The sequence below is a fragment of the Bombina bombina genome, chromosome 1, assembly GCF_027579735.1.
Source record: "Bombina bombina isolate aBomBom1 chromosome 1, aBomBom1.pri, whole genome shotgun sequence".
NCBI lineage: Eukaryota > Metazoa > Chordata > Amphibia > Anura > Bombinatoridae > Bombina > Bombina bombina.
The window spans coordinates 199,997,359-200,011,619 of NC_069499.1; the positions used below are offsets into that span (position 1 = coordinate 199,997,359).

Sequence of the window (14,261 nt, forward strand, 5' to 3'; positions counted from 1 at the left end):
TACAGGTAATAGAGCTGATTACTTTGGGGCAATGCCCCGCAAAAGGCCCTTTTAAGGGCTATTTGTAATTTAGTATATGGTAGGGAATTTTATTATTTTGGGGGGCTTTTTATTTTATTAGGGGGATTAGATTAGGTGTAATTAGTTTAAAATTCTTGTAATTATTTTTTTATTTTCTGTAATTTAGTGTTTGTTTGTTTTTTGTACTTTAGTTTATTTAATTTAATTGTATTTAATTGTAGTTAGTTTAGGTAATTAATTTAATGATAGTGTAGTGTTAGGTGTAATTGTAATTTAGGTTAGGATTTATTTTACAGGTATATTTGTATTTATTTTAACTAGGAAGTTATTAAATAGTTAATAACTATTTAATAACTATTGTACCTAGTTAAAATAAATACAAAGTTGCCTGTAAAATAAATATAAACCCTAAGATAGATACAAATGTAACTATTAGTTATATTGTAGCTATCTTATGATTTATTTTACAGGTAAGTATTTAGTTTTAAATAGGATTAATTTATTTAATTGTTGTTATTTTCTTTAGATTTATTTAAATTATATTTAAATTAGGGGGTGTTAGGGTTAGACTTAGGTTTAGGGGTTAATAAATTTAATATAGTAGCGGCGACAATGGAGGTGGCAGATTAGGGGTTAATAATTGTAGGTAGGTTGCGGCGACGATGGGGTTAATAAATATAATGTATAAGTATTTAGTTTTAAATAGGAATAATTTATTTAATTGTAGTAATTTTATTTAGTTTTATTTAAATTATATTTAAGTTAGGGGGTGTTAGACTTAGGTTTAGACTTAGGTTTAGGGGTTAATAAATTTTATATAGTAGCGGCGACGTTGGGGTCGGAAGATTAGGGGTTAATAAATGTAGGTAGGTGTCAGTGATGTTAAGGACGGCAGATTAGGGTTTAATAAAATTTAACTAGTGTTTGCGAGGCAGGAGTGCGGCGGTTTAGTGGTTAATATATTTATTAAAGTGGCTACGATTTCCGGTCGGCAGATTAGGGGTTAAAAACTTTATTTAAGTGTTTACAATGTGGGGGGGGGGGGGCTCGGTTTAGGGGTTAATAGGTAGTTTTTGGGTATTAGTGTACTTTTTAGCACTTTAGTTAAGAGTTTTATGTTACTGCGTTAGCCTATAAAACTCTTAACTACTGACTTTTAAATGCGGTAGGAGTCTTGACAGGAGAGGGTCTACCGCTCACTTCTTCCAAGACTCGTAATACCAGCATTAGGAAAATCCCATTGAAAAGATAGGATACGCAATTTACGTAAAGGGATTTGCAGTAAGCTCGAGTCACGGAATAAAAGTGAGCGGTACACCTGTACCTGCCAGACTCGTAATACCAGCGCGCATTAAAAAGCAGCGTTGGGACCTCTCAAAGCTGCTTTTTAAGGCTAACGCAAGACTCGTAATCTAGGCGATTTTTTGTTACAATTGCGGCAAAAAGGGACAAAGGGCCAGAGAGTGTTCAAACAATACAAATAAAGGTCAACCACTGTGGTGTAGCTATTGCAAGAGCTCAACACACAAATGCAAAATGCAGGAGCAAAAAGAGAGACAATGTCAGACAAGCTACAGATGACGCAGACACTCATTAGCTTTCAAAATTATAACCAACTAGATGAGATAATACCAAAATGACTAATGGTTGATACAGGAGAAACAACCCATATAATTACTGACATTAAGAACTTTAACAAAACGTTTAAACCGGAGAAACATACAATGGAGCTTGCAGATGGGAAAAAGACAGCAGGCGTGGCACTGAGAAGAGGCGATGCCGAGGTTTGTCTACTTGACAGCGAGGGGAACCAAATGATTATGACACTACAGAATGTGTTGTACATACCCTCAAAACATCTTTCTTTCATGTAAGTGGCAAGAGCCCATGAGCTAGTGACTTGTGGGATATACATTACTACCAGGAAGGGGCTAAGTTTCACAAACCTCAAATGCCTATAGATAAACCTCCCACCACACTCATTCCTCAGTTTTACAAACTTTGTCTCCTGTGGAGGTGGTGAAGTAAGTTTGTGCTTTATTTCTTCTATGATAGGCACTTCTAAGCATTTTGAAGCCCAATTCCTCTCAGAGTACAGTGTTTGTCAGAGGGATGTGAAGAGATTATCACCTGTTGATTTCATGGTTTCACTCATGGGAAATCTTTTCAAAGGTTCTTTGTTATCGGTCCTAGGGATTCATTCTCTACCTCCCTTTTCAGATCGATGATATACTCTTATACCATTACCTCTGCTGATACTTTTCAGTACTGGTTTGGCTGTCTGGTATATGTGGATGAGTGTCTTCTGGTAAGTATGTATCATTTTTTAAGACACTCTCAGCTATGTTTGGCGCTTTATGTTATATTATAAAAGTTTTAAATATATGTGTTTACTTATATTTGCCATGAGTCAGGTCTATGTATATTTCCCTTTTGCAGTCTAGCAGTTTCAGTCTTTTTTCCAATTTGACTTGTTTTTCCTTAATTTACGCGGGCAAATCTAGGCTCGCGTGGACGCAAAATGCTGTTATTTATTGCGTCATTCTTGGTGCAAAATATTTTAGGAGCGCAAAGTTACGCCTATAGTGGCGCAAGTTTCATCCACTATATCTGGAGGTAAAAGAGTTTTTTTTCTGCCCTACTTTTTGGCCGGTGATGTAGATCAGTTGGTAAGTGCCCTGACTACAAAAGCTTGTTCTAAGATCCAAGGGTTACAGGTTCATATCCGGCAGGGTCAATGCAGCCCTTCGGCCTTTTGAGGTCAATAAAACGTGTACCATTTATTTGAGTAATTATAACAACTATTACAATTTCAGCTGCCAATTTGGTTAACTCCGAGTGCAAGCACTGAAAAAGCGTTTTTTTTTTTTAGTCCTACTAGGAGAAAAGCGCTATACAAATACTAGTTATTAAGACTGCATGAAGGTGCGGTTCTCAAACCAGTTCATCTGGTGGGGGGCAGATTAAGTTAATTTTGGATGGATTCAGTCTAAAGTCTATAGAATATTATTCTTAGGGTTTTGAATAGTATATTTCAGAACTGGAATTTTTTTCAGGGGTGTTTGTACCAGTTCCTTAGCAGGAACAGGGTTTGAGTTTCTATTCAAATCTATTATTTGTCCTAAAGAAGGTAGATTCATTCAGACCAATCTTGGCTCTGAAAACTTTAAATCGTTTTGTGAGTGTCTCAATTTTCAAGATGGCAACTATAAGGACTATTATGCCTTTTGTTCAGCAGGGTCATTACATGTTCACAATAGTTGTATGGGACGCTTATCCTCACATTCCAATTCATTCATACCACTTTCGGTTTCTGAGATTCTCTTTTCTAGGCAAGCTTTACCAATTTGTCGATTTTCCATTTGGTCTAGTGACAGCTCTAAGAATCTTTTCGAAGGTTCTCTGTGCTCTTCTTTCTGTAATCAGAGAGCAGGGTATTGCAGTGTTTTCCTTATTTGGACGATATCTTGGTACTAGCTCAATCCTTTCATTTAGCAGAATCTCACACAAACCAACTAGTGTTGTTTCTTCAAAGACATGGTTGGAGGATCATTTTACCTAAGAGTTTCGTGATTCCTCAGGCAAGGGTCACCTAAGAATTCTCTGGAAAGATCTTTACTTGGATTTCAGAAAGACTTCTAGTCTATTTGTTGTTTTTTTCTGGTTCCAGGAAAGGTCAGAAAGCCTTTGCAATATCTTTGGCATCTTGGTTAAAGCTTTTTGATTCACGAAGCTTATTTGGAGGCGGGGCAGTCTCCGCTTCAGAGAATTACAGCTCATTCTACTAGATCAGTCATTTCTTCTTGGGCTTTTAAGAATGAAGATTCGGTTGATCAGATTTGCAAAGCAGCAACTTGGGTTTCTTTGCATACATTTACTAACTTTGATTTATTTGCTTCTTTTGAAGCAGTCTTTGGTGGAAAAGTTTTTCAGGCAGCTGTCTCAGTTTGATTCTACTGCTTAGAAGTTGAAGTTTATAAGAAAAACGTAATTATTATTTTCTCAGTGGAAATAGCTGTTGTTATTTTATCCCTCCCTCTCTAGTGAGTCTTCTGTGGTCTTCCACATCTTGGGTATTTTATCCCATACGTCACTAGCTCATGGACTCTTGACACTTACATGAAAGAACTTACCTGATAAATTATTTTCTTTTATAGTGGCAAGAGTCCATGAGACCCACCTTTTTTGTGGTGGTTATGATTTGTTTGTATAAAAGCACAATATTTTTTCCAGTTCCTCTTTTTGTATGCTTTTTTACTCCTTTTTACACCTCTCTACTTGGCTATTAGTTAAACTAAAGAATGAGTGTGGTGGGAGGTGTATTTATAGGCATTTGAAGTTTGGGAAACTTTGCCCCCTCCTGGTAGGAATGTATATCCCATACGTCACTAGCTCATGGACTCTTGCCACATTGCCACTATGAAAGAAATGATAAGGTAAGTTCTTACATAAATTATGTTTTTCTGTAGAGACAGCAACAAACAGTGGAGCTTCAGTTCACTTCCAGCAAGGCAGGAATGAACTCATTCATAAGATCGGTACCACATTTACAATCCAGTAACACAGTAGACTTTACTATCTAAATACTTTTGTTGCAAATGATGACAGTTCTCATGGATGTTATGATATTCAAATGTGGCATGAAATTTTAGGTCACTGTAATTATGATGATATTGCAAAACTACAAAATGTGGTAGAAGGAATGACAATTAAAGGTAAGATTGATAAGTCTAGTCTAAACTGCGAAGTTTGCACTCAGGGAAAATTTGTTCAGAGTAGGAACAGAGAACCTGATACCCGAGCCACAGCTACATTACCTAGTACATACTGATTTAGCAGGTCTTATAGAACCACAAGCTAGAGAAGGTTTCAGATACACCATATTATTCACTGATGATTATTCTGGTGCAGTATTTGTTAGCAACTGAAAGGTTTATTGCTGACACAGCCCCTTATGGAGTCTTAAAATGTATAAGATCTGACAATGGTACTGAGTTCATGGCAAATAGTTTTAAGTCACTGCTAAGTAAGACATGAGACCTCAGCACCTTACTCAGAATGGGACTGCTGAGAGGAATTGGAGAACGCTATTTGAAATGGTAAGATGTCTGTTAGTTGAGAGTAAATAAGTAAAAGAGTTATGGACATATACAGTAATGAATGCATGTAATATTCAAAACAGATGCTTTAAAGTGATGGTTTGGTAAAGATTAATCAAAAGAGATACATATTAAAGATTCTGGAGAAGTTTGGAATGAGAGATTGTAAACCCAGATCGACACAATGTGAGCAAAAACTGGACCAAAATGATCACAATGATCCCGTAGATGCAAGAAATTATCGAGAGATAGTAGGTAGCTTCCTGTATGCTTTGAACTTGACAAGGCCAGATTTAAGCTGGGTGATCAGTAAACTGTCACAATACAGAACAACACTTGACAAATGTGATGAGGTACTTAAAGCGTACTATTGACTATGAGTTGTGCTACAAAAAATTTAGTGAAAACTTGAAACTCGAAGCATATAGTGATGCTGATTGGGCCTCTGATGTGAATGATAGGAGAAGTATGACTGGATACTGATTTAGCCTAACCAAGAATGGTCCACTGATTGCATGGAAATCAAAGAAACAGCCCACAGTAGCTTTATCTATATTTGAGGTTGAATACATGGCGTTGGCTGTGACTACATAGGAAAGTCTGTACCTTATGCAGTTACTCAAAGGAATGGATAAATGGTCTCATTATGAACCAAATACAAATCTTTGGAGACAATAAGGGTTCAATTATTGCTCTTTCAAGGAATCCTGTTTACCGTGAGAGATGTAAACACATTGATATCAAGTACCACTTCATTCGATCAGTGATCAGTGAAGGTAACATAGTTCTTGAGTATTGTCCAACTGACAAGATGGTAGCAGATGTTATAACTAAGTCTGCAACAAAATTCAAGTTAAAAAACTTGAATTTTTAAGTTATATGTTTGAAATGTAAGTCATGTAATGTAAGAATATGTTTAAAAGGGGGAAACATGCAAAATTAATGCAAAATTAAACCCTTGAGAGCAAGTGGGGGTGTTGCGATATAAACTGAAAGTGCTCTTACATTGTTGTAGCCTATATACATTGTGTGTTAACAGAAGTGTAAATAAAATGTCTTTATATATCCGGGTATCCTACCATAATAATAACAGAATGGCAACAGCCTAGCATACACTACACAACATAGGCTGTTTTGAGGCATTGTACCCCGGCCACATTCACTTTTCTTTTTCATATTGTCTGTTCCTTTCTTTTCTGCATCATCTACTTTCTTCCTATTTTTGTCAACTGTTAACTGACATTAAGATATTGCTACCACATTGTATTCAATGCTAAACTGAAAAAAATCCAAACATCTGCTCATGGAAGAATTGTCAGTAACTTAGCAACGTAGCCTCACTTTAGAAATAAAATATCGACTGGAACACTAAGTGGTTTCCCTCCTTTTTTTATAGCTAATCATTTTCAGCTGTCCATTACTAATTGTGGTCAGAAGAAAAAACATTTATTTGCAGGAATTTTACTTGCATTTGACAACTGGAATAGAGCAAAAACTATCTTAGCAGGCTAGTGTCAGAAGACATTTGTGCTTAATATGACCTGTAATAACAGCATTGTGTGCCTGGTCTATAGGTCTAAACATACTGGTAACTGGTCTATACAATAGAAATGAGAGGCGATAGAATGGTTTGTGGAATCTACTCTGGCCATATGCAGTACAGGGAAATCATTTATAGACTTGATTTGTAGTAGATTAGTATTCCTGCAAATGGTTACTTTGGCAAAAAATAGTATCTGCAGTAGTGATCCGCTAAAACTTTGCTGCCTAAACTAACCTGTCAGGAAGCAGTATAAGACATCTTTGTCAGGGGAAGTTACTTTAGGCAGTTAAGGAAACTTGTAAAGGAGCAGAGACTAGTTTGTTGCTGAGGTAGCTCTGTGCAGGAACAATAATCTACTACAGACCAGGTCTATCAGGTGAATAAAGGAATCTTATGTTTCATTTATTGTGCTTCAGATTTCTGTTTATGTAAGGCATAAAACTGTTTGGTCCTTTCCTTGTACTGTATACACTGCACAGCTAGTACTGTCATAGACAGTTTTGTTTGATGAACACTATATACTGTCTACAACTAGCATTATTATAGTCATGGATGTCTGGTTGCAGGGTAGAGAGCTGTGCACATATACTACAGCTGGCTAGGAAGTATAGGAAAATAGTGAGCTGTGTGGGGAAGGAAAATAGTATCACACAGCTCATAACAAGAAATTAAAATACAGGCAAAAGTTCACTCTCAATTTTAACAACTTTAAAGGGACATTATTTCGATTACTTATTGCTACATACCAGAGACGCATCCTGCAACTAGTCCCATTCTATAAGTTTGTACGAAGTACATGAAACATTTAAATATTCATTGTTTGTTAGGAGCCAAAAATGTCTGCCAAACTCCACCCACCTATTGCATGTATAATTTGGTATGTTAAGTTTCTCCAATCACGATCGACTCTTAAATAAGATTTCCTACTTGCACATGCTGATTTGAGCATGTGCAATTTGAAATAACTAACTGAAAAATATTAAATGTGCACTGCTAAACTCTCATACAAAACAGCTAACTGGACAAAGAAAAAGCTGTTGGCGGAACTTGGTGGCCATTTTTGGCCGCTAACAAATGATGATTATTTAAAAGTTCCATGTACTTCTTACAAGCTTATAGATGTGGAAGCTGTTACAGGATGCTTGCCTGGTATGTAACAATAAGTAATAAAGAAAGAGTATTGGGTCAAGACTGTCCTTTTAACTGCAAATGTTGTATAACATAATTCCATTCTCCCACCCCCTCAAATGCTAACCCACATAACCTTAAACTTAGCTCATTCTCCCCTGTTACTGAGGAAGATGTTTTGGCACTTATACTGCGCTCTCACCTACACTACATGTCCCCTTGACCCTATCCCCTCACAGCTACTCCCCTCCCTCTCTGCTACCATTACCCCTATACTCACACACATTTTCAACCTCTCCCTCAGCACCGGTATATTTCCCTCATCTCTGAAACCTGCACTAGTCACACCTATCCTCAAAAAAACCTTCCCTCCCCATCCAACTACCGCCCTATTTCCCTCCTCCCTCTTGCCTCAAAGCTTCTTGAAAAACTAGTATATGCACGCCTATCCCATTTCCTTACATCAAACTCCCTCCTTGACCCACTGCAATCTGGATTTCGTCCCCATCACTCCACAGAGACAGCAATTGTTAAGGTTACCAACGACCTACTTACAGCAAAATCTAAAGGCCACTTTTCTCTGCTTATCCTCCTTGATCTGTCTGCAGCCTTTGACACGGTTGACCACCCTCTTCTGCTCCAAACCCTACAATCCTTCAGCATCTGTGACGCAGCCCTTTCGTGGCTCTCTTCCTACCTGTCAAACCATACCTTTAGTGTAGCCTTCTGTGGGGCCTCCTCTGCCCTGTCACCACTTTTTGTCGAAGTACCACAAGGCTCTGTCCTCAGTCCCCTTCTCTTCTCAAGCTACACGTCATCACTAGGTTCCCTAATAGTCCCACGGTTTCCAACATCATTTGTATGCCAACGACACCCAAATCTACTTCTCTGCACCAGACCTATCTCCTTCCTTGCTAACCCGTGTCACTAACTGTCTTTCTCACATCTCTTCCAGAAAGTCCTCTCACTACCTCAAGCTAAATCTCTCCAAAACTGAGCTCCTTATTTTCCCCCCTTCTTCCAAAATCTCCACCCCCAATCTCTCTATAACTGTCGACAACTCCATCATTACCCCTACCCTGCATGCCAGATGTCTTGGGGTCTCATTTGACTCAGATCTTTCTTTCACTCCTCACATTCAGTCCTTGTCTGAAGCCTGCCACTTCCACCTTAAAAACATCTCTAAAATTAGACACTTCCTTACACAAGACACAACTAAGATTTTAATCCATTCTCTCATCCTTTCCCGCCTCGATTACTGCAACTCTGTCCTCTCTGGTCTCCCCACCTGCCGTCTAGCTCCTTTACAATCCATAATGAATGCCTCTGCCAGGCTCATCTTCCATACACGTCACTCTTCATCTGCTGCACCTCTCTGCCAATCCCTTCACTGGCTTCCTCTTGCCTCTAGGATCAAACACAAAATTCTCACTCTAACATACAAAGCCCTCAACTGCACTGCTCCCCCCCTATATCTCAGACCTTGTCTCCAGATACTCTCCCTCCCGTCCCCTTCGCTCTGCTCATGACCTCCTACTCTCCTCCTCTCTTGTTACCTCATCACACTCCCGTTTACAGGACTTCTCCAGACTGGCTCCCATCTTGTGGAACTTTCTGCCTCGCTCCACAAGACTCTCCCCTAGTTTTGAAAGCTTCAAGTGCTCCCTAAAGACTCTACTGTTCAGGGATGCATACAACCTACGATAACCTTTCTTTATACCAGTTCCTTTCCTCCATCACTATCCCCTGGACCCCGTTAGTATGTAAGCCTAAGAATCTAGCTGTTTGTAGATCACCTTCTTAAGAGCTGACTACAACAGTGCAACTCTTGGCAGGGCCCTCTACCCATTTGATCCACATAATTGTTTTATTGTACTCTGCATTTGTTTATAGCGCTGCGAAATATGTTGGTGCTCTACAAATAACCGATAATAATAATAATAAAATAATAATATTATATATATATATATACATATATATATATATATATATATATATATATATATATATATATATATTGCAAAAAGGCTGTTTAAATTGACATTAAACCCATTTTTTTATGATTCAGAACGAGCATACCATTTTAAACAGCTTTCCAATTTGCTTTTATTATCAATTTTAATTCATTATGTGAGCCAATGACAAGTGGCATATATAGGCAGCCACCAAACAAAGGATACACAGAGAACAGAGTAAATTAGATAATACAATTGGAAAGTTGGCTAAAATTGCATTCTCTATCGGAATTATGAAAGTTTAACTTTGCTGACATTACTGTCATTTTAAGTTAAACTTTTTTTTTTTTTTAAATCAGACTTTGTTTTCTTACTAAGACTGAAGTACCTCAAAAGACATGAAGTGTCTATTCTCAATCAGAGCTTTCCCCATTCTCTGCAGTTCTTCATACTTTGCCCACTGCTTGTCAATCTCACGCTTATATTCCTCATGACGTTTGATCAATAATTCAGCACCAGGGACATCATTTGCTAGTTCCTCTGAGGTGACAAGAGCATGCATCTCTTTTGCCCAAACTCTGAGAAGGAAAAATGCAGCATTATTAGACATAACTCATAAAGACACAATGCATACACCAATATTTTTATTTTTTATTTATTCAGGGAATCAGATGTTACAACTTACAATGCCAAGATCATAAAACATACAGTTAAGAAGTGTGGGGGGGGGGGGGAGGGAAGAAAAGGAGAGGAGGGGGGTTGGAGAAGACCAGCACTGAGATCACTGTGTGAGCTGAATCCACCTTGAGTGCAATTATTTGTGTAGTAAGAACTCTTGGATGGTGAGCAGGGCCGTTTTTTCCTAAGTAGTTTGTAAGGACTCTTCCCAAATAAACTTTATTTCTAAGAAAGGGGTTCTTTTATTGTGTTTATGATGCCCGTATTCCTCCATACCTAAGAGTTCTTGTACTCTGTCTTTCCACATCCTAACTGTGGGGGTCAAGTCTGTTTTCCAATGTCTGGCTATAAGAGTTTTGGCTGCGTGGAGCCCTATTTGTAATAAAAATGTCCTAAGTTTACAAGGATACAGTGAGTTATTGTTAGATACAATAGGATAAAGTAAGTTAGATACAATATGATGCAATGAGTTAGATATAATAGGATGCAGTGGGTTAGATACAATAGGATGAAGTAAGTTAGATACAATATGATGCAGTGAGTTAGATATAATAGGATGCAGTGGGTTAGATACAATAGGATGAAGTAAGTTAGATACAATATGATGCAGTGGGTTAGATACAATAGGATAAAGTAAGTTAGATACAATATGATGCAATGAGTTAGATATAATAGGATGCAGTGGGTTAGATACAATAGGATGAAGTAAGTTAGATACAATATGATGCAGTGAGTTAGATATAATAGGATGGAGTGAGCTAGATGCAATAGGATGAAGTGAGTAAGATACAATAAGATGAAGTAAGTAAGATACAACATGATGCAGTGAGTTAGATACAATAGGATACTGTGAGTTAGATACAATATGATAAAAGTGAGTTAGATACAATATGATAAAGTGAGTTAGATACAATAGAATGCAGTGAGTTTGATGCAATAGGATGCAGTGTGATAAATCCAATAGGATGCAGTGTGATAATAGCAATAGGATAAAGTGATTTGGATACAATAGGATGCAGTGTGATAAATGCAATAGGATGCAGTGAGATAGATGTAATAGGATGCAGACAGTGAGAATGAATAGGATGCAGCGAGTGAGAATGAATAGGATGCAGCGAGTGAGAATGAATAGGATGCAGCGAGTGAGAATGAATAGGATGCAGACAGTGAGAATGAATAGGATGAAGTGAGTGAGAATGAATAGGATGCAGACAGTGAGAATGAATAGGATGCAGACAGTGAGAATGAATAGGATGAAGTGAGTGAGAATGAATAGGATGCAGACAGTGAGAATGAATAGGATGAAGTGAGTGAGAATGAATAGGATGCAGACAGTGAGAATGAATAGGATGCAGGTAGTGAGAATGAATAGGATGCAGACAGTGAGAATGAATAGAATGTAGTGATTTTTTGATGCAGTGGGGTGACATTAGATTAGTGAGATGGATGCAGTGAGTTGGATTCAGTATGGTGCTGTAATAGGATGTGGGGGATTCAGTCAGTTGCATACAAAAGCTGCAGTGAGTGGGACTAAATGGAATGTAGTGCTACTAGGGATGCAGGGGCCGGACAGAACACATAAGACTTGGGGTACATCTGCAGCTGGCGTTTCTATCCATTGGATACTTACATGAGCTCTCCACAGTCACTGAAATACAGATGGACGTGCTCAGCTTGTTTGAGTTTCTCCTTCCTCTCCTGGGATTTTTTAAACAGACTCCCCCAGCTCTGGGAGACTTCTTCCATTTTCTCTGCCACATTCTTCTGTACAGGTGGGTGCAGCTGGCATATATACTGTCCCACCTTGGCAATTCGTTCAACTTCTTTTCTAATAGCAGCAAGATCTCTCTAAAAAACGCATGGATATTCATGAAAATCTGTCATATTGTACATAAACCCTGATGGGCTTAAAGGAATAGGAAAGTCAAAGTTAAATTTGCATGATACAGATATAGATTTTTAAGACACTTTTAAATTTTACTTATATTTTTAATGTATTTTGTTCTCTTGATATCCTTTGTTGAAAATAATACTTACATGACCTACACTACTGGAAGCTAGCTGGTGATTGATAGCTACACACAGTTGTCTCTTGTCATTGGCTCCCAGTAGTGCATTGCTGCTTTGTTGCTGACATTAAAGGGACACTTAACTCACATTTTTTCTTTCATGATTCAGATAGAGCATGAAATTTTAAGCAACTTTCCAATTTACTCCTATTATCAAATTTTCTTCATTCTCTTTGTATCATTATTTGAAATGCAAGAATGTAAGTTTATATGCCGGCCCATTCATTGTGAACAACCTGGGTTGTCCTTGCTGATTGGTGGATAAATTCATTCACCAATAAAAAGTGCTATCCAGAGTCCTGAACCAAAACAAAAGCTTAGATGCCTTCTTTTTCAAATACAGATAGCAAGAGAACCAAGAAACATTTATAATAGGAGTAAATTAGAAAGTTGCTTAAAATTGCATGTTCTATCTGAATCACAAAATAAAAAATGTGGGTTGTGTCCCTTTAACTATGGGGTCATTCAAACTCTTTTTGCTTTCCAGTGAAATTTCGAGCCAAGTTTCTCAAGTAATCACAGTGCTTTATTGTGTCATTTGTTAAAAATCTGCCGCTGCAAACACGTTTTCAATTGAAAAGAGCAGCATTAAGGGGTCCTAACGCTTCTTTTTACCGCCCGTTGGTATTTAGAGTCAGCCAGGAAAGGATCTAACGCTCACTTCACTACCACGATTCCAGGCTACCGCAGATCCCCTTACGCCAATTGCGTATCCTATCTTTTCAATGGGATCTGCCTAACGCCGGTATTTGGAGTCTTGGGAGAAGTGAGCGGTAGACCCTCTACCGACAAGACTCCTACCGCCAAAAAAAGTCAGTGGTTAAGAGCTTTATGGGCTAAAGCGTGAATATAAAGCTCCTAACTACTGTGCTACAAAGTACACTAACACCCATAAACTACCTATGTACCCCTAAACCGAGGCCCCCCCACATCGCCGGCACTATAATAAAAAAATTGAACCCCTAATCTGCCGACCGGACACCGCCGCCACCTACATTATACCTATGAACCCCTAATCTGCTGCCCCTAACATTGCCAACCCCTATATTTATTAACCCTTAATCTGCCCCCCCCAATGTCGCCGCTACTTAACTACACTTATTAACCCCTAATCTGCCGACCGGACCTCGCCGCCACTATAATAAATGTATTAACCCCTAAACCGTCTCACTCCCGCCTCGCAAACATTAGAATAAATAGTATTAACCCCTAATCTGCCCTCCCTAACGTCGCCGCCACCTACCTACAATTATTAACCCCTAATCTCCCGCCCGCACCGTCGCCGCTACTATAATAAAGTTATTAACCCCTAAAGCTAACTCTAACCCTAACACTAACACCCCCTAACATAAATATAATTTAATTTAAATGAAATAATATTCCTAAAATTAACTAAATTATTCCTATTTAAAACTAAATACTTACCTATAAAATAAAACCTAATATAGCTACAATATAACGAATAATTACATTGTAGCTATTTTAGGATTTATATTTATTTTACAGGAAACTTTGTATTTATTTTAACTAGGTACAATAGCTATTAAATATTTAAGAACTATTTAATAGCTACCTAGTTAAAATAAGTAAAAAATTACCTGTAAAATAAATCCTAACCTAAGTTACAATTAAACCTAACACTACACTATCATTAAATTAATTAAATAAATTACCTACAATTAGCTAAATTAAAATACAATAAAATAAACTATTCTATAATACAAAAAAACAAACACTAAATTACAAAAAATAAAAAAGAATTACAAGA

General features: G+C 37.7%; 1 protein-coding gene across 1 annotated transcript in view; it reads right to left on the minus strand.

The window, feature by feature from the left end:
- SPTBN5 (spectrin beta, non-erythrocytic 5) overlaps positions 1-14,261 on the minus strand; it is a 391,859-nt gene that overhangs the window by 78,800 nt on the left and 298,798 nt on the right. The window contains exons 53-54 of the mRNA XM_053697828.1: positions 12,055-12,272; positions 10,135-10,324 (exon numbers count right to left, since the gene is read on the minus strand). Of these exons, the coding sequence (XP_053553803.1) occupies positions 10,135-10,324; positions 12,055-12,272 (408 nt within the window). The remainder of the gene's footprint in view (positions 1-10,134; positions 10,325-12,054; positions 12,273-14,261) is intronic.